Raw genomic sequence first — 23,380 nt, 5'->3', positions numbered from 1 at the left:
GGGTGTGTAAAAGCTGAGCTGCAGAGAGAAAGACATTTAAGAGGGAGGTATTGATAGAATCGTGGCCTAGTCCATTTGTGTCAGTGGTGCTGCTGAGGTATGTGATTAAGGGCAACATAGAGTGTGTTTGTTTTCCTGCATGTGTGCGCTGGGTTCTGAACAAAAAGATACCCTGTAAAACCCCTGTAAAAAGAAATACTGCATGCAGAGATGCAAGTTGTCTGCCTGAGTAGAGTTCTGACTAATGCTTTTAAATTTTTAAATAGAAACAAAAAAAAAACAAAACTGTGGGGAAGTCCTTATTTAGAAAACAAGGAAGAAGTTAGAGTGGTTTGTTACTGAAGAAAAATCGTGCGAGGCCAGCAGTTTAGTTCCTCCAGAGGTTCAGAACAAAACAAAATTAGCAGAATTTTAAAGTGCATTTTGTCTTGGCTTATATTTTATGAATTAAACTGTTTAACTGACCCTAGTTATTTACAACTTGCCAAGTTTTCCTATGTGTAACATTACAAGAGAGGTGGGCAATTTACTGGACTTCTTGGGCTAAGAGAAGCAAATAAAATGTGATTTGTTAAATGCATTATTCAACCTCTGTAGTCCAACAGCTCTGGTCTGAATTTACAAATAATACCCAAAATTCAGATCCAAAACCTGTATTTATGGGCATTTAAGGAATATATTGGGCTGTAGTAGTAGACAACTCTAGTATTGTTTCACCCTTTTTGTAACTAGTTTAGTAATCTCACATGAAATGTGGATACACAGTTCCATCTCCCCCTCTCTCTGTGTCATTCTGACTGATAGAACTAAGCCTTTCTATTCTAAGCTCTGGATATTCCCCAGATTACTTAGTGTGTGTGTGTTTGCGACTTTGTGTGTGTGTGTCGGGCAATTATTTGTTCGACCCATATTTTTATATGCAAGCTGTTTGTCAATAAGATTATATATATATAACAAAATGTTGCTCTGACCTGTGCACACATTTGCTTAAAATTGCAGCGAAACAGATGGCAGTGTTTCATTTGTTTTCATACTGGTATATGCCTTGTATATCAGTGATCTCTGAACATCTAGTATCAGCTGATGGTATTAAAAGTATCTGAAATGCTAGGCAGTGTTCTGCTACTTTGCATAGTGCTCATAGAAATAATCATGACTGGGACCTTTCCAGAGGCACTCACATGTACACTCAATTTAGGGTTAGTTTCTACTGTGATTCTAAATTGACCGTAGGTAAAACTTATTTTCAGTCTCTTTGTTTTAACCTTGTGATAGATCGGTGGCCTGTACAGCATGTACCCTGTGTATTGCCCTGTGGCAGCTGTGATAGGCTGTGTTCAGGATCAGTAATGAATCCATGGAAGGGTGCTTTAAAACATCTGTAATGTGAGGTCACATTTAAAAGTTATAATCCCATTGAAAACATATTGTTATTTTTATTATTACAAATAAAAGTAAAGCCTTTATTTAGCCAGGAAGGTCCCACTGAGATAGATCATTTCTACTTTCAGAAAGACCTTGTCAAGATAGTAAACTAAAGACATAAAAGACAGAAAAGGAAGCAATTACAGAATGTAATACCAAATAAAATTTGGGTGGATGTTAAATATTTAAAAGTCATGTAAACCAAAATCCAACACAATTCATTACCAATAAAAGATAAAAAAAATAATTACACGTCTTTTAGAACAGTTTTAAGAAGACCCTTGAAAGTATGAAGACATGGGTGAGTCCGAAGACTGATGTTTTGAAACGTATTACCAAAGATATGAAACAAAAACAAGGACATTTTACAAATATCTACTTTTAAACTGGACCCCGTATCACATATGCTAGTACGATAAGACAAAAGGTTGGGTAAATAGTAGTAGCAATACTCCTACTACTATTATTATTAATAATTATATACCGTAGGTAAATAATATAATTGCCCAGGTTTCTTTTCTGGCTACATAGGGTAAACACTCGTACTCGTACTCGTCGTCTTCTGCTTTATCCGGGACCGTGTGCGGGGGCAGCAGACTCGGCAGAGACGCCCAGACGTCCCTCTCCCCAGACACCTCCTCCAGCTCCTCCGGGGGGAGCCCAAGGCGTTCCCAGGCCAGCCGAGAGACATAGTCCCTCCAGCGTCTCCTGGGTCGTCCCCTGGGCCTCCTCCCGGTGGGACGTGCCTGGAACACCTCCCGAGGAAGGCTTCCAGGAGGCATCCGGTATAGATGCCCGAGTCACCTCAACTGGCTCCTCTCGATGTGGAGGAGCAGCGGCTCTACTCCAAGCCCCTCCTGGATGGCCGAGCTCCTCACCTCCTCATACATAGGGAAAAAAATTTGAAATAAAATTAAAAAACAAAACAATTTAAGTCAAAAGCTTAAGTGTATTTTGGCTACAGTTAGTGCCTGTCTAGAATTATTTATAAACATAGAAAATAAACTAGGGGCTAAAATAGATCCAGGTGGATCTCCCTAAGAGATTGTAAACAAACCTGGTGTATTGTTTTTGCTGTAACAGACTGGGTTCTGTTAGATAAATAATTGGATAAATAATTCATTATAATTCAAAGAAACAAATGCTTTGACAAAAAATAAAATACAGTATTGTTTATTTGGAACCAGCATTGCTTTTTCCAATTGTACAATTGCTTGATTTAAAATTTTAACCAAATTCAGTTTTTAATAAATAAAATATATAAAAACTTTTGGGAGAAACAGTCAGGAAATGGAGTGATAATTATTTAAATCCAAGGGGTCACTATGTTTTTGGATCTGAAGAAACAGCTGATTTCCATGAGCTGGGAATGATACCAGAGATCAAAAAAAGAAGGAATAGATTCAGTTCAGGTTGCTTGTTACTTCTGCTACCAAGCAGACCTTTGAAACAGTTTTGCTCGTTTGTTTTGCCCATCTTGTCTGCTACCTGTGTGAACTTAGATAATTTTCAGTTTCTCTGTTCAGGCCGCCAATATACGCTGTCTTGACTGGTTGCACAGCCTCCAAATTGCTTACCAGAGTGACCTTGCCAGTATACTCAACTGCTGGTTTGCCCCCTAGACCCTCCCCTTGAACTGTTAGTTTAGATAACATCTTTCAACAAGACTGTGCTGCTTTTTTGGAAAATAAACATTAGAAACCAGACATGTACTGTATAAAAAGACATGTAACCTTTTTTTTTTTTAAATCACTGACTTTAAATCAGACTAAACGTTCCCTGTTTTACATCTGTATGTGTCAAGTGGTTCCCACCTTTTTAGGTTTAAACTGCAGGTTTCCCCCACTTGAAAAGGCAGCTTGCTTGAGAAGACTTTGAACTGGACTTCACTCAATGATCAAGAAATTGTTAGTTCGTCTTCTCCAAAATTCACCCAAAGCGTCATCTGGACAAGGTCCTTCAGCTCCTTCAGTTTCATTTCACATTCACTTGCAGCCATTTGCAGATCACTTAACTGTGGAACTTCTTTAGAATCTTCTTGTAAGTCTGCCTCTGCAAGATACTGAGCTTCCACATCTCCATTTGCTTCCATAACTTTGTTTACCTCAGTTATGAGTTTCTTGAAACTGTCTCTGAGCTCCTCTTCTGACATTATGGCATGCATTTGAACAATGTTGTTGGCCAGCTGGGAGAATAACCGTTTTGCAGATGCTCTATTTGTTTTAAGCTGCTCCAACGACTTTGAGTCAGCTATTTTGGTTTTCAGCAGGGTTTCTGCTCCAATCTTTCTTGGCGGTTTTTTACCATCAAGGGTTCCCACTTTTTTGGGTTCAAACTGCAGGTTTCCCCCACATGAAAAGGCAACTTGCTTTAGAAGACTTTGAACTGGACTTCACTCAATGACCAATAATCAATTATTTCTTTTTTCTCTTTTATTTTGAAAGTTGTCAAGGCCACAAAAGGCGAAAAACTTTTAAATACAAACAACACTAAAAAGGTTAAACAAAACCCAATAAGTCAAAATTAACTGTGACCAAAATTAAATACCCTTTAAATAACTAGAAATTATCATTGAAAGCATAACATCCAGATTTAAGCACCAAAATACAAATATATTTAAAGTGCTATCCCGTGATAATTTTAACCTTACATTTTTAGCTTCCATAAACACCATTCCATAAATTCACATTTAGCAAATTACTTTAAACTTCAATACCTTTTAAAACACATCTTGACTGAACTTCAATAAATATCTCAATTACAACATGTATTTTAAACACCATGATTTTAACATTAAACTTTCAATCTCAGTATAAACATATGGGTCTTAAATCCACAGCTTGAAAGATAATTCATAGCTCACCGGCTCCTTCTTGTCTTTGAACCATGCTTTTTAATCCTGCAGTCTTTTTCCCAGGATTTCTCTGACACGTTGCTTATTCTTCTTCGTCTTCTTCTTATATTGGCGGTTGGCAAACAACTGAAGGAGGCATTACCGCCACCAACTGGTAAGGATAGAAGTAAAGCAAGCATTTCTGCTGTATACAGGTCCTTCTCAAAATATTAGCATATTGTGATAAAGTTAATTATTTTCCATATTGTCATGATGAAAATTTAACATTCATATATTTTAGATTCATTGCACACTAACTGAAATATTTCAGGTCTTTTATTGTCTTAATACGGAAAATTTTGGCATACAGCTCATGAAAACCCAAAATTCCTATCTCACAAAATTAGCATATTTCATCCGACCAATAAAAGAAAAGTGTTTTTAATACAAAAAACGTCAACCTTCAAATAATCATGTACAGTTATGCACTCAATACTTGGTTGGGAATCCTTTTGCAGAAATGACTGCTTCAATGCGGCGTGGCATGGAGGCAATCAGCCTGTGGCACTGCTGAGGTCTTATGGAGGCCCAGGATGCTTCGATAGCGGCCTTTAGCTCATCCAGAGTGTTGGGTCTTGAGTCTCTCAACGTTCTCTTCACAATATCCCACAGATTCTCTATGGGGTTCAGGTCAGGAGAGTTGGCAGGCCAATTGAGCACAGTGATACCATGGTCAGTGAACCATTTACCAGTGGTTTTGGCACTGTGAGCAGGTGCCAGGTCGTGCTGAAAAATGAAATCTTCATCTCCATAAAGCTTTTCAGCAGATGGAAGCATGAAGTGCTCCAAAATCTCCTGATAGCTAGCTGCATTGACCCTGCCCTTGATAAAACACAGTGGACCAACACCAGCAGCTGACACGGCACCCCAGACCATCACTGACTGTGGGTACTTGACACTAAACTTCTGGCATTTTGGCATTTCCTTCTCCCCAGTCTTCCTCCAGACTCTGGCACCTTGATTTCCGAATGACATGCAGAATTTGCTTTCATCCGAAAAATTACTTTGGACCACTGAGCAACAGTCCAGTCCTGCTTCTCTGTAGCCCAGGTCAGGCGCTTCTGCCGTTGTTTCTGGTTCAAAAGTGGCTTGACCTGGGGAATGCAGCACCTGTAGCCCATTTCCTGCACACGCCTGTGCACGGTGGCTCTGGATGTTTCTACTCCAGACTCAGTCCACTGCTTCCGCAGGTCCCCCAAGGTCTGGAATTGGCCCTTCTCCACAATCTTCCTCAGGGTCCGGTCACCTGTTCTCGTTGTGCAGCGTTTTCTGCCACACTTTTTCCTTCCCACAGACTTCCCACTGAGGTGCCTTGATACAGCACTCTGGGAACAGCCTATTCGTTCAGAAATTTCTTTCTGTGTCTTACCCTCTTGCTTGAGGGTGTCAATAGTGGCCTTCTGGACAGCAGTCAGGTCTGCAGTCTTACCCATGATTGGGGTTTTGAGTGATGAACCAGGCTGGGAGTTTTAAAGGCCTCAGGAATCGTTTGCAGGTGTTTAGAGTTAACTCGTTGATTCAGATGATTAGGTTCATAGCTCGTTTAGAGACCCTTTTAATGATATGCTAATTTTGTGAGATAGGAATTTTGGGTTTTCATGAGCTGTATGCCAAAATCATCCGTATTAAGACAATAAAAGACTTGAAATATTTCAGTTAGTGTGCAATGAATCTAAAATATATGAATGTTAAATTTTCATCATGACTTTATGGAAAATAATTAACTTTATCACAATATGCTAATATTTTGAGAAGGACTTGTATACGGATACTCCATCACTTACCCTTTTTCCTACTTTGATATTAAATTGTGGTACAATGAAAGGTATTCCTATCCTATTTGCAGTATTTTGATGCATCAGTATATATATGTACATAGTTATAATACTGGTTTATGTATTCTTGTACAATATATTTATTCATAATAAAAAACTTATTTTTGTTCTTTTCTAATAATGAAAAATCTATTTTTGCATCAGGAAGTATCCAAGGTGGTATTGTAGGTAATGGAACTGTCTGACCTATATCTAATTTATGTAATTGAATTTCATTAGCTTTAGAATTTATTATCCATCCAAATCCTTTTATTTTTTCCTTCTCCCAACTTGTTGTAAGCACTTTTAATGTTGGATGGCCATTCCTTTGTCCTTGTAAATTTGTCCAATAATTTAAAGATAATTCAAATTCAAAAATACTTTATTAATCCCAAAGGCAAATTAAATGTTGTTGTAGCTCATTATGAAGGTTTCTTCAAAGAGCCGTTGTAGATGCTGATGGCTGTGGGCAGGAAGGATCTCCTGTAGCGCTCCGTCTTACAGCAGATCTGAAGAAGCCTCTGACTGAAGACACTCTGTTGTTGTAGGACAGTCTCATGAAGGGATGCTCAGGGTTCTCCATAATGTTCTTCATTTTATGAAGAATTCTTCTTTGCACAATGATCTTCAGAGGTTCTATAACTGATCTCTTCTAAATTTAAGAGGCATTTCTCCCATTTCAACTTGTAATGCTGCTATTGAAGATGTTTTAAAAACACCTGTACATATTCTTAAAGCTTGATATTGAATATAATTTAGCTTTTGGAGATTTGTATCTGCTGCTGAATTATAAACCATGCACCCATAATCCAAGACTGACCTAATTAAATGGCTTTCAATGACTTTATATCAGCTCCCCAACTAAACACCTCATTATATTTAACACCTTCCTACATTTATCTAATATTTTCTTAATGTATACACCCCATGTCATTCTTTCATCAAACAACAACCCAAGAAATGTAAATTGTTTAACTCTTTCCAACTCCTGATCATATAATTTCAACTTGATTTTTTCATCAACTCTTTTCCGTGTAAAAAACATTATTTTAGTTTTTTTCCACAGAAAACGTAAAACCCCATTTATAGACCATTTTTCTACAACTGAAATTGCCCCCTGCAGCTTGTTTACAATACATTTTAAATTCCTTCCCCTTTTCCACATTGCTCCATCATCAGCAAAAAGTGAAAATCCCATTCCACGTGCTACTTCCTTAAACATATAATTAATTATAACAGAAAATAATACTATGCTTCCCTGTGGTGTCCCATTTTCTATATTCAATCTCTCAGAATACTCCTTCCCTATTCTCACTTGTATTTGGCTTCCTTCTAAAAAATTCCCAATCCATTCAAACATATGACCATTTATTCCCATTTTTCTAATTTTTATTGATAACCCATCCCTCCACATCATATCATATGCTCTTTCAATATCATAAAATACTGCTACAACACTCTTTATTCACTTGAGCCTTTCTAATCTCATTCTCAAAACATAATACTGGATCCATTGTGTTTCTCCCTCTCCTGAACCCAGTCTGATACATTGATATAAGACCTTTATTTTCCATATAATATAACAATCTTTCATTTATCATTCTCTCCATTATTTTACATATGTTTGATGTTAAAGCTATAGGTCGGTAATTTTCTGGTTTTGTCTCATCTTTCCCTGGTTTTTGATTGGTATAATCACTGCTTCTTTCCAACTTTTTTGGCAATTCTCCATCCTCCCATACTCGATTATACAATTCTAATAAAATATTTTTAGACGTTTCACTTAAATTACTTATCATCACATAACATACCTGATCTTTTCCTGGAGCTGATAATTTATATTTTGTAAGTGCCCTATTCAATACTGTTATTGTGAACAACATATTTAATGAATCATTTAAATCTTCCTTTTGCTCCAATAACTCCTTATTCTCTAAAATTGTCGTTTCTTGTCCTTTTTTCCCTTCTTCACTAATATTTTCAGAACTATGAATTTTAACAAAGGCCTTTACCAACATTTCCGCCTTTTCTTTATCTTTCACTGCTGATATTTCCCCATTATTTAGTATTGGATATCATACCTTAGAAATGTCTGTCTCCCTCCCCACTAAAATACAAAAACTCTCTCTTCTCTTTTTGCATTTTTAATGGTTCTTCTTACATTTGCTTGCAATTTCTTATAGACATTCAAATTCTGAAAGTTGTGATTTCTTTTTAATAACTTAAAAGCTTTATTTTGTTTCTTAATAGCTCCAGTACATTCTATTGTCCACCAGGGTACCAATTTTCTTTCCCTTTTCCCACCTTCCATCCTTATAGCCTGATTAGCTGCTTCTATAATAGCATTACATACAGGTCCTTCTCAAAATATTAGCATATTGTGATAAAGTTGATTATTTTCCATAATGTAATGATGAAAATCTAACATTCATATATTTTAGATTCATTGCACACTAACTGAAATATTTCAGGTCTTTTATTGTCTTAATACGGATGATTTTGGCATACAGCTAATGAAAACCCAAAATTCCTATCTCACAAAATTAGCATATCATTAAAAGGGTCTCTAAACGAGCTATGAACCTAATCATCTGAATCAACGAGTTAACTCTAAACACCTGCAAAAGTTTCCTGAGGCCTTTAAAACTCCCAGCCTGGTTCATCACTCAAAACCCCAATCATGGGTAAGACTGCCGACCTGACTGCTGTCCAGAAGGCCACTATTGACACCCTCAAGCAAGAGGGTAAGACACAGAAAGAAATTTCTGAACGAATAGGCTGTTCCCAGAGTGCTGTATCAAGGCACCTCAGTGGGAAGTCTGTGGGAAGGAAAAAGTGTGGCAGAAAACGCTGCACAACGAGAAGAGGTGACCGGACCCTGAGGAAGATTGTGGAGAAGGGCCGATTCCAGACCTTGGGGGACCTGCGGAAGCAGTGGACTAAGTCTGGAGTAGAAACATCCAGAGCCACCGTGCACAGGCGTGTGCAGGAAATGGGCTACAGGTGCCGCATTCCCCAGGTCAAGCCACTTTTGAACCAGAAACAGCGGCAGAAGCGCCTGATCTGGGCTACAGAGAAGCAGCACTGGACTGTTGCTCAGTGGTCCAAAGTACTTTTTTCGGATGAAAGCAAATTCTGCATGTCATTCGGAAATCAAGGCGCCAGAGTCTGGAGGAAGACTGGGGAGAAGGAAATGCCAAAATGCCAGAAGTCCAGTGTCAAGTACCCACAGTCAGTGATGGTCTGGGGTGCCGTGTCAGCTGCTGGTGTTGGTCCACTGTGTTTTGTCAAGGGCAGGGTCAATGCAGCTAGCTATCAGGAGATTTTGAAGCACTTCATGCTTCCATCTGCTGAAAAGCTTTATGGAGATGAAGATTTCATTTTTCAGCACGACCTGGCACCTGCTCACAGTGCCAAAACCACTGGTAAATGGTTTACTGACCATGGTATCACTGTGCTCAATTGGCCTGCCAACTCTCCAGACCTGAACCCCATAGAGAATCTGTGGGATATTGTGAAGAGAACGTTGAGAGACTCAAGACCCAACACTCTGGATGAGCTAAAGGCCGCTATCGAAGCATCCTGGGCCTCCATAAGACCTCAGCAGTGCCACAGGCTGATTGCCTCCATGCCACGCCGCATTGAAGCAGTCATTTCTGCCAAAGGATTACCGACCAAGTATTGAGTGCATAACTGTACATGATTATTTGAAGGTTGACGTTTTTTGTATTAAAAACACTTTTCTTTTATTGGTCAGATGAAATATGCTAATTTTGTGAGATAGGAATTTTGGGTTTTCATGAGCTGTATGCCACAATCATCCGTATTAAGACAATAAAAGACCTGAAATATTTCAGTTAGTGTGCAATGAATCTAAAATATATGAATGTTAAATTTTCATCATGACATTATAGAAAATAATGAACTTTATCATAATATGCTAATATTTTGAGAAGGACCTGTATAGAAAGATTAAATTCATCAATACTACTATTTATATCCACTTTTCATAGTTTTATTTCATTATTATTCCTAAAAGTTTCCCAATCTGCAGATCTAAAGCACCATTTTTTCATCCCATTTATACAATATTTCTCTATATGTATTTTTACTTCATTCATAATAGGGAAGTGATCCCTTTCTATAGTTGTTTTATGAATTACTTTCCACAAACAAACACCTGCTAGAGAATCTGAAACTAATGTTAAATCAATTGTTGACACTGTATTTTCTCTCAAATTAATTCTTGTTCCACTCCCATCATTCAACACTACCAAATTTTTTCACATCCATTATTTCTTCAATTACACCCCCATTTTGATCATTATGATCACTCCATAGTGAGCTATGTCCATTAAAATCCCCACATCAAATCACTTTACCCTCTAAATACTTCCCAAGTTCCTCCATTAGATCTAATGAAAGTCTTTTACATGGATTATAAAAAAAGTTTATTTTAACTTTCCCAATTTATGTCCAAATTTCAATAATATATTCTAACTCTTTTCCTTTATCTAAAAGTCTAAATTGAATCCCTTTTTAATCAATATTATACATCCTCCTCCTGATCCTCCCTCTCCATCTCTTCTAATGCTTTCATATGCTTTGATAACAAAATCAAGATTTGGTTTAAGCCAAGTTTCCTGAATGCATATAAAATCTAATTTTTCTTTAAAATCTTTAATAAATCCTTTAAATTCTTGCCCATTTGAAATTAGACTTCTTGCCTTCCATTGTAAGATGATCAGTTTGTTCTTTCTTCTGGTCCTCCTACCCTCCCTTCTTCCCCTAATCTCTTATTTATGTGCTCCCATGATATATTCCTAATACCGAAAAACCTCTCTGCTCCTTTCATGATTATTTTGATTTTTTCTGTCTTGTGTTTAACTTGATCTGTACAGTTAATTACATAAGCAATAAACAACATGATCTTTTCAACTGTCAGTACTGTGTCTGATCTAATCCGCCTTTGCTCTGGTGTTGGACTCAGCTGAACTGTTCCTGGCACATCTTTTGGTTTCTTCACTCTTTTTGCAGCTTCTGCATAACCTATATTATTAATGACTTTAACTTGTTCAATTTCCACTGCTTTTCTCCTTACTTCACATCCTCCATAAGTCACCCTATGTTGCCCTCCACAGTTACAAGTATCTTTTCCATTTTTACATTCATCATACCCATGCTCCCCTCCACACTTTGGACTTCTTTGTTTCCCCTTACATGCTGCTGCGATATGTCCATATCTCTGGCATTTATAACATCTTAGAGGAGGAGGAATATATGGCCTAACAGGAAAACACATACACCCTACTTTTATTCTTTCAGGAAAAGTAGCTTTTTGAAACTCCAACATCACCGAAAGACTTTCCACTCTTTTTCCTTCAACTGTTCTCATCAATCTTTTTATTTTGCTTACTTCACTTCCATAGATACTGCGTCTGAACTTTTCCAGATCTTCACCTATCGGAATTCCTGAGATAACTCCTCTAGCTATTTTAGCCTCTCCCAAAATCTTTATCTCACTCACCGTTTTTTTACAAATACTCTGGGTGCTCATCACTTTGTTTTTCTGTTCTTCACTCCCAACTGTAATCAATAGAGTTCCATCTCTAAGAATCTTAGCAAATATCAGCTCTCCAAACTTCTTTTTTAACTCTCTCTCTCGAGAGAGAGTTAACGGACTTAGTTGAGTACCTTCATCCTCCTTCCTAAACTTTATGATCCTTTTGGACTCCTCCCTAACAACCCTTTACAAACTGCAAGATTTTCATCCGAACTATTTTCTTCTTGGCCCCGTTTATTACTTTGTGTCCCTCTCAAAGTAGCTTCTTTTTTACTTCTCTCTTTTCCCGACCCTCTACTACCACGCACTGGAGTCCAATCTCCAAAACCCATCTCATCATCTCCCTCATCCTCAACCTGAGATGCCATAGCAGTCCAGTCACAAACCAGTTTTATACCAACCGCCCCGACGCGAGATCTGCTATTCACGCTCCACCCAACTCGAGCTCCAGCCAACGCCGGACACACATTGCTTGTTGCTGCCCTGTGAGTGAATACCTCCAAACTAATCATCAGATCATCTCCACCTGGAACAAACAGTCTGCTGCCTCTAGGTGGGGGAGACACACCAGACCTATACTGAGGGAGGGGCGGGGCCTGAAGCTCAGCTCAACAGTACGGCTTAACAACAGTTTACCTATTTGCAAAACGCTGAAATAATGAGCTAGAATTTTTTTTACTTGCTTTAAATTGATACATTTGCATACACTTCCTTTTTATTTGGTACAGTTGCCTTTTAAACTTTTGACTTGGGTCAAACATTTTTGTTGTCCAGCCGCAAGCTTTTTACAATGCTTTGCCGGAACTTTGGCCCATTTGTCCTGACAGAACCGGTGTAGCTATGTCAAGTTTGTAGGTTGCCTTGCGCGCGCACACCTTTTTAACTCTGGCAACAGATTTTCTATGGTAGCCAATGTTATATATAACATTCCCCCAATTAATTTGGAGGTATAGCTTAGTGTCACTGTCCATTAAGAAGGCCTATTTGTTGCCAAGGTTTATCCTTCTGGCTGATGTCTTAAAGGGGACATATCATGTTTTTAAATCCTTTCTTTTCACGCTCAAATCATTCAGTTGTGGTCTATATAAAGAGGAACTGCAATGTGTTGGTTTGAACTCTTTGTTATTGTTGCTCTACAGGCCCCTCTTTTACCCCTGTTGTAAGGTCAGTCTGAGAACAACTTGTTTTGGTGCGGCCTCTTTAAACGTTATTGAGGCACTTTTTACCCCACCCCCCTCCAGGTCAAAGAGTGCTCCACTTGGACCCGTTTGGCCATTTTTGTAGTTTAATAACAATTATCTAGCGCTACGGAACCAAGAGAAAAACGGCAAAAACAATGCAAAACTGTTTATGTATTAATTCTATTCAAAACACAGCTAAAAGCAGCACACAACACTAACAAAAGCAGAAAGCACGATGCTACTGCTGTCAAAACAATGGCCGGGACATCATATAAACACACAAAAAAACTCATGTCTAAAATAAAGTTTGTTGTTATTTTAGTGTGATTTGCAGCTTACCGCTTTGCTTCCTCCATTGTTTCGATAGACAGAAGAAACTGACCGCTTCATCAGATGAAGTCTTTCAGCAATTCCTTCTTGATACTGGTGAAGGTTGATGAAGGCACTCGTCCTTGAAGTGGGGGAAATAGGAATTTCCCACAAATGTGGGAACATTTCCATGAAAAATAAAATGTTACCCTTCAAAGAGGTTCTGATGCTGGGGAACGGTGTGATGAATTGTGTGGGTTAATGCACCCAACACCCAAACCGAACTTATCATCTTTCAGTTTAGGCATACTTGAGCCTGGACTACAAGATCACAGCGAGACATAAATATGGCGGATTTGTGAAATTAATCAGCCATAACTCCATGACCTTGTTTGACTGTTCCACAGCAAATACTTTGACGTAACAGTTGAAAAAATTTAACAGATGATAGAGAAAACTGAACGGACTGAACAATATGGCCCAAACAGAATATATAAAATATCTTTACAACACCTTGAGAGACTAAAGTCAACTTTTCTGCACTCCTACAGACTCCAGGTACATAACAAAATGTATTTAAAGGCTAAAAAAGTGGATTTTGCATGATATGTCCCCTTTAAAATGTTGCTTCAGTATTGCCTTGTAGTCATCTTTCCTTGTGATGCCATCTAATGTAACAACGTTCGTTATGTTTAAACACTTCAGTTTTAGGTTCACGAGATCCCAGGGGATGTTCTAAAAAATTAAGGTCTTTGTCACATAGTGAATTTGAAAAATGTGATCTGGCTTTTTAGTGTTGCTTTTGTTTCTTTTAGTATGCTTCTTTCTTGCCGAGTGGCCTCTTAGCCCATGCAGTTAAAGGCTTTGTTTTGCTCTAGGAAATTACACTCTCTTACCAGCTTTACCCAGCAATTTCACAAGGTTTTTTGCCTTTTTGTGGGATCTACACACACATTTTGCACCACAACACATATATCTCTAAGACACAGAACCTGTTTCTTTCCTGAGCATTATGACGGATGGACATTTGCATGGTCATAATACTTGCGTAAAATTGTTTGAATTGATGAATTTCCAGAAGACTGAAGGTGTGGCACCTTCAGTCTTCTGGAAATTGGAGCCCAAGGATGAACCAGAGTGGTGGATATCTGCATTTCTCTTCCTGTTTTCTTGCCTGCTTTCTTTTTATTTTTCAGTGTTGTCACACAAGGAAGCAGCGTGTTTGAGGTGTTGCTTTAAAATATGTTTACAGGTATGCTTTCTTTTAAATTAAATGCTGTGAATCAGAAGCTTAAAAAGACAAAACATCATTATCTAGGCTTTCCCAAATTGTTTGATGGCATAGTAATTCTTAGTGTATGTAAAGTAATAAATACAATTTCTTATTATTCTGGCATTTAGTAAATCAGAAAAGGTGTAGTCTGATTTAAAGTCAGACTGTGAGAAAAAAAGGCCTAATAGATCTGCTTTTGTTTTCATAAAATGAAGGTTTACTTGTGTTTTTTTTTTGGTGGGATGGGCCTGCATAGGAGTGTTGTCTCCAGTTGTTTTTTGTACAGCAAAGAAACTGGTGACAGGAGGAAATACTGAGTAGAAATCATCTAGGTGGAAACGCTTTAAAAAAGGAAGATAACGTACTTGTATGTGTGTTTGTGAGAGAGATCCGTACGCAAACAGAACGAAGGCAGACGACTGAGATTGCTCCAGACATGCTGCAAGGCATGCTGTTTAAGTATATCGCAGCAAGACTGGAGGACTGCCAAGGATGTGTGTTTGTGTGTATTGGTGAGAAAGTATGAAGGAGAGTAAGACAAGAGATTGTCTAAACAGAATTATTTGAAACTGTGCCAGTGTAGGTAAATGTTATCCAAGCCATCCAGCAGTCACTCCACAGAGTCTTGGTGAATTATTGCCCTCAGGCTGACAACATTATTGTTACTACATCATCTGCTGGCTGACATCCTGGCTTATTTACAGTTCAGGTTTTATCACAGGTGAACCATTTATAATGTGTTTGTGTTAGAAAGTCTGGAGTGCATATCTTGTGTGTTTCATTTGGACACTCAGTTCAGTCTGATGTACATCACCACAAAGGTCTTACACACATCTTTGACAAAAATCTACAATGGTTAATTAGGCCCCTATACATTTACGAATGCTTTGACCTTTTTCACATTATGTCTTGTTAAAACCACAAACATCAGTTTATTTTATTGGAATTTTATGTGGTAGGCCAACATAAACTATCACATAGTTGTAAAGTAAAAAGAAAATAATCCACGACTTTAAAAAGAAAAATAAATCCAAAAATGTGGTATGTGCATTTCTATTGAGCAAATTGGGGCAGAACTTCCAGCAGGACAACAACCCTGAGCATAAAGTTAGAGTTACCATGTAATGTTTAAAATCACAGCATATTAATGTTAGATTGGCCCAGTGAAAAAAGTACTAAATTCAACTGAGTATTCTCTTGTAAGATTTGAACGTTGCTGTTTACAGATGTTCTCCATTCAGTCTGCTGAATTTCAGATATTTTGCAAAGAAGAATGTGTAAAAAATTCAGCCTCTAGATGGAAGCCGGTAGAACATACCTCCAAAGACTTGCAGCTTTAATTGGAGTTTAACACAGTTCTACAAAGTATTAAGGGAGCTGATTACAAAAGCACACAATGTTTCCAATGTTTATAAAAAAAAAAAAAAATGGAAAAACCTTTAAAGGGAAAGTCTGATCACACCTGAAATAATTTTTCTTTCACTTCACAATTATGTGTTAATTTCTGTTAAATAATAAAAAAATAAAGTTTGTAGTTGTCAGATGATAAAATATAAAAATACTTGTTTGAATTTAGTTTAAACTGAGCACATTTGTGATTCTTCCAGCTTGATACATTTGCATACAAATTATTGACTAACGTTTTCCTTTAGTGTCTAAAGCTCTGACAACATAAAGTGTCCCTATAGCTTAGTTTTCCGTAGGACCGCATATTAGGTCAAATCTCTCCTAGTGTGTGAAATAACAATGTAGTTGCGGCACTGTGTGCATCAACCTAAGCTGACAACCTATTGCACAAAGAGGTGAGAAGCAAACTTTGGAAATTCTCTCGGGCCCCCATAGTACCTCTGCTTGGGGAATATTAAAAGTGTTTTTGACAGCCTACGTAAAGTTTGTACTTACAGTTTGAAACTCGTGCTGCGTAGTTTGTACAAAGACCTTTGCATGCATTCTTACATCTACTCATTCCTTGGTCAAGTCAGGATTTTCAGTTATCAAGAGATTTTGAATCTGGATGACTCATTTTGTTTCAAAGTGGAATCTACAGTACTAATTATCTGCAGCCAGGGTCTTTAAGATATGACTGTGTAGGCTGTCAACTTGTCTTTTCATTAGCTGATCAGTACATGTATTAACTTTGACTTTCAAATCATGCAAGTGTTTTTTTTGCAGAGCCATGAGTCATGAGACAAAAATCCCATTGACTGTTAAATCAAGCTGAAAATTACTCTGCGGGCACCTGTATAAAAGTGTGTAAAAGTATATAAGTGTTTAACGAGTCAAACACAAAACTCTATAGGGTGTCTGCTAAGAACCAACTCTGGTCTTCTGCTTGTTTTCTGTATTTTTCTGAAGTGAACACCCTCCAGAAAGTACTCAGCTTTTACAGGAGTTTCCCATGTTACCATTCTCAGAATTCTCACTCAAAAACAAACATTTTCACATCTGTCCACACAGATGTGTAAAAGGACACTTCACAGCCACGCAGGCATAAAAACACATCATAAAAGTACTTGTCAACCTGAGGTTATTAGACAACTTATTTTTCCATTGACCTCAGGGTCACTCAATGAAAACTAAAAATGCACAAAGGTCCACCTGGTATTTGTGATTGCCTCTCATACTGCCTTGATTATATTTTCTCCATACTAATCCCCCAAGTCAGTACTTAGATGTGTTTTGCTTCACCTCCAGAAATATTTTTTGCTAATTGTAACATTTAGCCTTTGTCCCTCATCTTTCCACCTCCTGTGTGTTCCTCCACTCCTGTCACTTTTGTGTCTCAGATAGGGCTGTTGGTGGCATGTTACCAAGGTTTCGTAGACGTCGTCATAGCACTGTCTCAGTGTCCGTACCTGGATGTCAACTGGCAGGACAGCGAGGGAAACACGGCTCTCATCACTGCAGCACAAGCAGGTAACACGCAGACACAAAGATGCACAAATGGTCGATTTCACATTAAGGACAGGCTCAGTTCCACACACACACATACTGTCAGCCTTGGTTACAGAACTGTCTGACACATGCTTGGACAAATCCAACAAATGGTCACTTTGGCACTGATGCTGACGCAGACAAATGCAGAGACTAGTTTGCTTTAGCACCACGTGGGGTAGAGTAGGAGTGATGAGTAACCTTTAGCCATGTCTCAGCACCCATATGGATGTAGGTTCCTCCTATGCAAAACTGAAGACAAATGTGATTGCTTTGCTGGGTAACTAATTTTCAAGACTCTTTCAAAGATATTGAAGTTTGACAATATTTTCGGCTCATCTCTGTAAACTAAACATGCTATTTTTGTTTCTCTCTGTTGTTAAAGGCCACATAACTATCACCAACTATTTGCTAAACTACTATTCTGGGCTGGACATAGAAAGAAGAAACTGTCATGGCTTTACTGCTCTGATGAAAGCTTCCATGCAGGGCAGGGTGGAATGTGTGCGCTCGCTCATGATGGCAGGTGAGCAGTATGTGAAATTACAAAAAATGCACAGAACCAAGATGTACTACGTACTACATATGCATTGATATATGGCTTTTGCCAGAGTGTGTAACGATGAAGGGCTTCTGCAACAGTGTTGCAGAAGCCCTTCATCGTGACTTTAGATTGAGCTGAGATAAAGCTTTTTTCAGTCGATTGTGTTCTTGACAAACCTTATTTTGACGTCTGAGAGCACACGGCAAAGTAATAACTTTAGTGAATGTTCTTATTCTGCTACTTTACGTCAATTCAATTCAGTTTATTTATATGGCACCAATTCGCAACACGTTGTCTAAAGGCACTTTACAAAGTGAATTCAATCGAATCATACAGATTACATTTTAACTGATCCTAGTTACAACAGAACAGACCATACACACAACCATACACCCAAATGAACACAGAGACACTGATCCAGGAGTAATTTCTATGTGAAAGAAAAGTAAAACATTAAAGGCAGTAGTAGCTCCTTCATTGGCATCATCTAGGAGAGAAAGACAACAAAGAAGATAAGCTTTATAGATGAGCCAGTATGAAAGAGAGCACATGCACAATGTAAAAGTTTGGCCAATTGCTACGTCTAGGGGGAAGAAAGGGTTAAACACTGAAAGACAGGGCTAAGAGTATCATCCTTAGAAGGAGAACATTAAGTGGTTGGCAGCAGTAGCAGCATAACTACAGAGATAGCTCAGGACAACCTAAGCCAGTTTAACTATAAGCTTTATCAAAAAGGAAAGTTTTAAGCCTAGCCTTAAAAGTAGACAGGGTGTCTGCCTCACAAACTAAAACTGGGAGCTGGTTCCACAGGAGAGGAGCCTGATAACTAAAGGATCTGCCTCCTATTCTACTTCTAGAGACTCTAGGAACCACCAGTAAACCTGCAGTCTGAGAACGAAGTGCTCTGTTAGGAACATATGGAACAATCAAAGTGATCATTAAGGGCTTTATATGTGAGGAGGAGAATTTTAAATTCTATTCTGGATTTAACAGGGAGCCAATGAAGGGAAGCTAAAATTGAAAAATATGATCTTCCTTTCCCTGCGATGGACTGGTGACCTGTCCAGGGTGTACCCAGGCTCTCGCCCATAGACTGCTGGAGCTGGCTCCCCCGCGACCCTATAGGGAAGAAGCGGGTATAGAAAATGAATGGATGGATGGATGGATTATCTCTTTTGAATTTTCATCACTCTTTCATCAACTCTTGCTGCAGCATTTTGGATCAGCTGAAAGTTTTTAACTGCATTTAGTGGACATCCTGATAATAAGGAATTACAATAGTCATGCCTTGAAGTAACAAGTGCATGGTTTAGTTTTTCAGTGTCACTCCTGGACAGGATATTTCTAATTTTGCCAATATTCCAGAGATGAAAGAACAAAGAAACCTGTTTAATATGGGAATGAAATGACATGTCATAGTCAACATAAGACCAAGGTTTTTTACTTTATTACTGTAGGCCATTGTAATACCATCCACATTAATTGATTGACTAAACAGTTTCTTCTTGGATTCATCAGGATTTATGGATAAATATAGCTGTGTATCATCAGCATAATAGTGGAAATGTTTCCCATGCTGCCTTATAATTTTACCTATTGGAAGCATAAATATAGTACAGAGAATTGGCCCACGCTCTGAACCTTGTGATACTCCACAAATAACCCTTGAGTTTGAAGATTTATTATTTACATGAACAAATTGGAATCTGTCGGGCAAATAAGATTTAAACCAGCCTAGTGCTACTCCCCTGATCCCTACAGCATATTCCAGCCTTTTAAAGAAAATATTGTGATTGACTATACTAAGATATAACAGGACAAGTACAGAAACAAGTCCATTATTTAAGCCAATGAGAATATCATTAGTGTCTTTCACCAGTGCTGTTTCAGTACAATGATGAGCTCTGAAACCAGACTGAAACTCAAACAGATCCTTACTGTGTAAATGCTTGCACACTTAATTAGCAACTATTTTCACAAGAATTTTCACAATAAATTTAGATAAGAATGGGAGATTGGATGTAGGTCTGTAATTTATCAAGTCATCTTGATCAAGAGAGGGTTTCTTAAGTAAAGGTTTAATTACAATAATCTTAAAAGCCTGTAGTACATACCTGTTTACCAAGAATATATCATATCTACAATAGGGGTGTTAATTAAAGGGAAAACTTAAGTAATTTTGTTGGGATTGGGTCTAACATACAAGTTGAAGGTTTAGATGAAGCTAAAAGTTTTGATAACTCCAGAAGCTCCACTGGATCAAAACAGTCCAAACACAGATCAGTTTCTACAGTTACCTCCAAAGCTGACTCACTAACTGAGGATGAAGTAATTATGTTCGGGAGGATACCAATGATTTTATTTTTACTAGAATCAATTTGATCAAAACGTAATCCCATAAAGTAATTACTGCTGCAAGCTAAGTGAATGGATGGCTCAACAGAGCAATGACTCTGTGTAAGAACCAGAAGTGGTTTTAGTGCTTTGCAATTTGGATGAGGAAAACTAAGGGTTAAATGCTCAAAATGACTGTAGCTATTAATTGGTCTGTGACTAATCAATAAATCAGACTGAACAATGGTTGCTACTCCTCCTCGCCCAGTATTTCGAAGTATGTGAAAATCGACGGAAAATAGACGGAGTTGACTCATTTATATAAACATAGTCCTCTTGCTGCAGCCAGGTTTCTGTGAGACAAAATAAATTAATTTGATTATCAGAAATCAAGTCATTAACTAACAAAGTCTTTTGTTTACTAACCCACATTTAATTGTTTATTTTGTATGTTAATTAGGAGTTGTTTGTTATTTTCATGGTTTGCCCCTTTTAGATTAGTTATTCATCTGTTCAATTTTGATCGTGGGCAAGATACTGTCCTAATGGATAATGGGTGGGTAAGAGTACAGAAGATGCAGAGAGGTGTGTTAAACTACGACTCTGCTCTGAGTTTTGGAAAACTAATAGATTTGTCCAGATTCTTAGAAAGAAGAGCAGCACTGTCCAAAGTGGGATTGATGCCATTGTTAAACACCATTACCCAGCTGGCCTGAGGTCCCGGCTGTGCAGGCTTTGCTGGAAGACTGCTGGGAATTTCTGCTGGAAGTTTCACAGAGTCTGCGCAATCCATCGTGAAGTTGACACAAACATGCAGCTCTGCCTTGACACTTTCCACATTGAGACGATTTCTCTAATTTCTCCATGCTGAGGTGATCATTGAAAAGACGCGGTTTGTATATGCATTGCTGCATGGAATGGAGAAGATGTAGGCACTAACTTTTCTCAGGTTCACCAGTGGGACATCTGCTTTGGAAAACAGTTTCAGGTACTGTTCCTCACTGTGGCAGCCTTCCATTTCTAGGGAGCTGAGAATAGCTTCCACCATGCCATAATTCTCATAGAGTCCATCCATATCAATGTTTTTCAGTTTGCAGGCCTGGACTGCATTACTGTACTCTTAATAAGACACAGCAGTTGTTAGGCATTTTGCTATGAAAGCTGTTCTCAGAGAAGTCATACCTCTCATAGAACTGAATAAAATCAGCCTCACATTTCTTTGTCAAATTAGGAGTTAGCTGTTTAAGTCTGATGTTCACAGCAATGCCAAAAAATGGTCCTTCAGCCGCCTCCAGAGTTTCCATTTAGGTTCAGTCATCACTTTAAAGACAGAGGCTCTGCTGAATGATTTGGCCTCAAGTGCTTCGATGCAGTCTTAGAACACCTTAAGAATGTGACTGAGGAAAAGGAAGTACATATCAGACACTTCAGTGCTGTCCTCTGCAAAGCACCTCCACAAAATCTTTGGACATTCTTCATCACCCAGGGTCTGAGCTGGTCAGGGGCTTCCAACACTTAAGCATTTGGTCGATGGACGGCAACAGCGACAGCCACCTTGTGATGACGTGCCGCAGCAGGTTGCACTCATTCACCTCCACAATCTTACAAAACTCTTTCAGCTATGCTGTTCTATTGGCTGAGATGCTAAAATGGCTGTACACTTTTAACACAACATTTTCAATGTCCAAATCCAAGTTGCCAGCCGCATATCTTGTGGTATTGTACAAAATATGAACTAAACAGTTTGCAGCAAGCACATAATTTGAGCTACTTTCAGCTTTTGATAAACACTGTTGTGTTTTCCATAGTTAACACTTCATATACAGCGTTGTCTGCTGTATATGCTGACATGTTTTCCAAATCCAGACCAGACATCTCGAGTTTTTCCAGTGGCTTCTGATGTCTCGTTACTGTCACTGTAAAAATCAAGCAACGCATACTGCACGCCCTCCTTAAAGTGAAAATATCTCAATACCATGGGAAAACACTTGATCATACCTTTGATGCATCAGTCGCAAGTGAATAATGTAGATTGTTTTCTTTTATGTAGTCCAAATGCGCCTGGATGGAATAGGGTTGCTAGGACATTTTCACACAAAGCTTTAGCTTTAGTTTTGTCAGGATCTGCCATTTTGGGTTTTTTGTTAGTTTACTTCTCTGAGCTATTCTTCCTGGATTCTTGTGTTCATGTGTTTGTTTAAATTATCCTGTAGATCTGTTTTCCCTTGGTTTTGTTATTTAGTCTAGTTTTGCTCAGTTCCTGCCTTTCCTCTGCTCATTAGTTTTATTAGACACATTCCCCTCAGTCTCCCCGCAGCCTGTTCCACACCTGTGGCATGTTTCCCCTGATTACTTGTCTCCCTGTTTCATTGGTTCATATTCCACTTCCCTCATTATATTAGCTTCCTGGTTTTCATTGTTTCTCGCTGATTCCTCCTGTAAATTTCTTCATCAACTCCCATGTTATCTTCCCGAGTTATTCCTAGAGTTTGTTTTTTGTTTTGCCTCCTGAACCTGTTCTCCTTGGATTACCTGCCTGTACTTAGTACTCTGCCTGCCTGCCTGTAAGTCTGTGTGCACAACAATATTAAAACTTGATCTACTCACCATGCGGCCTCCTTGCCATGTTCTGCACCCTGGTCTTACTTCCAAACCCTCGACCCTGACAAGTTTCTCCACAGGTTACCCCTTTAGCTATTGATGAGTCATTGTTGATTTCTCGGTCAACTTGTTTTCCATAGTCTACATTCCGGTATGATTGGTGATGCTTGACGGTGTGATAAACTTTACAAAGTTCTGCAGCAGATATTTTGTCATCCTGAGGAGATGTGCCTCATGGGAAAAGGAAAAAAGTGAAGAGGTACCTGTGCTTCGATTGTTGTGTGCTCGTCTGTGCTAACATGTCTTTCGATGGCGCTGTTATCTTTGCTGCTTACATCCACATCACATCGACACAGCGTACAATATACCTGACAGTCATCCTTCCTACTTTTGGAGATGAATACATGTTCCTTTGTCCATTCGGGATTAAATGTAGTCTTTCGTTTAGGCATTTTTGCGGTCTGCAGTTGGACTTGGTTGGTTTACTTGGTCTACCTAGCTGACCTGAC

At 38.5% G+C, this 23,380-nt stretch overlaps 1 protein-coding gene across 1 annotated transcript in view; it reads left to right on the top strand.

The window, feature by feature from the left end:
• ankrd33ba (ankyrin repeat domain 33ba) overlaps nucleotides 1-23,380 on the top strand; it is a 39,778-nt gene that overhangs the window by 4,710 nt on the left and 11,688 nt on the right. The window contains exons 2-3 of the mRNA XM_047350533.1: nucleotides 17,245-17,374; nucleotides 17,778-17,918. Coding sequence (XP_047206489.1) covers nucleotides 17,245-17,374; nucleotides 17,778-17,918 — 271 coding nt within the window. The remainder of the gene's footprint in view (nucleotides 1-17,244; nucleotides 17,375-17,777; nucleotides 17,919-23,380) is intronic.

Source organism: Girardinichthys multiradiatus, chromosome 21 (genome assembly GCF_021462225.1).
Source record: "Girardinichthys multiradiatus isolate DD_20200921_A chromosome 21, DD_fGirMul_XY1, whole genome shotgun sequence".
Classification (NCBI taxonomy): domain Eukaryota; kingdom Metazoa; phylum Chordata; class Actinopteri; order Cyprinodontiformes; family Goodeidae; genus Girardinichthys; species Girardinichthys multiradiatus.
Note: the sequence above shows the minus strand (reverse complement) of the source record. Positions and strands in the feature narration are given on the sequence as shown.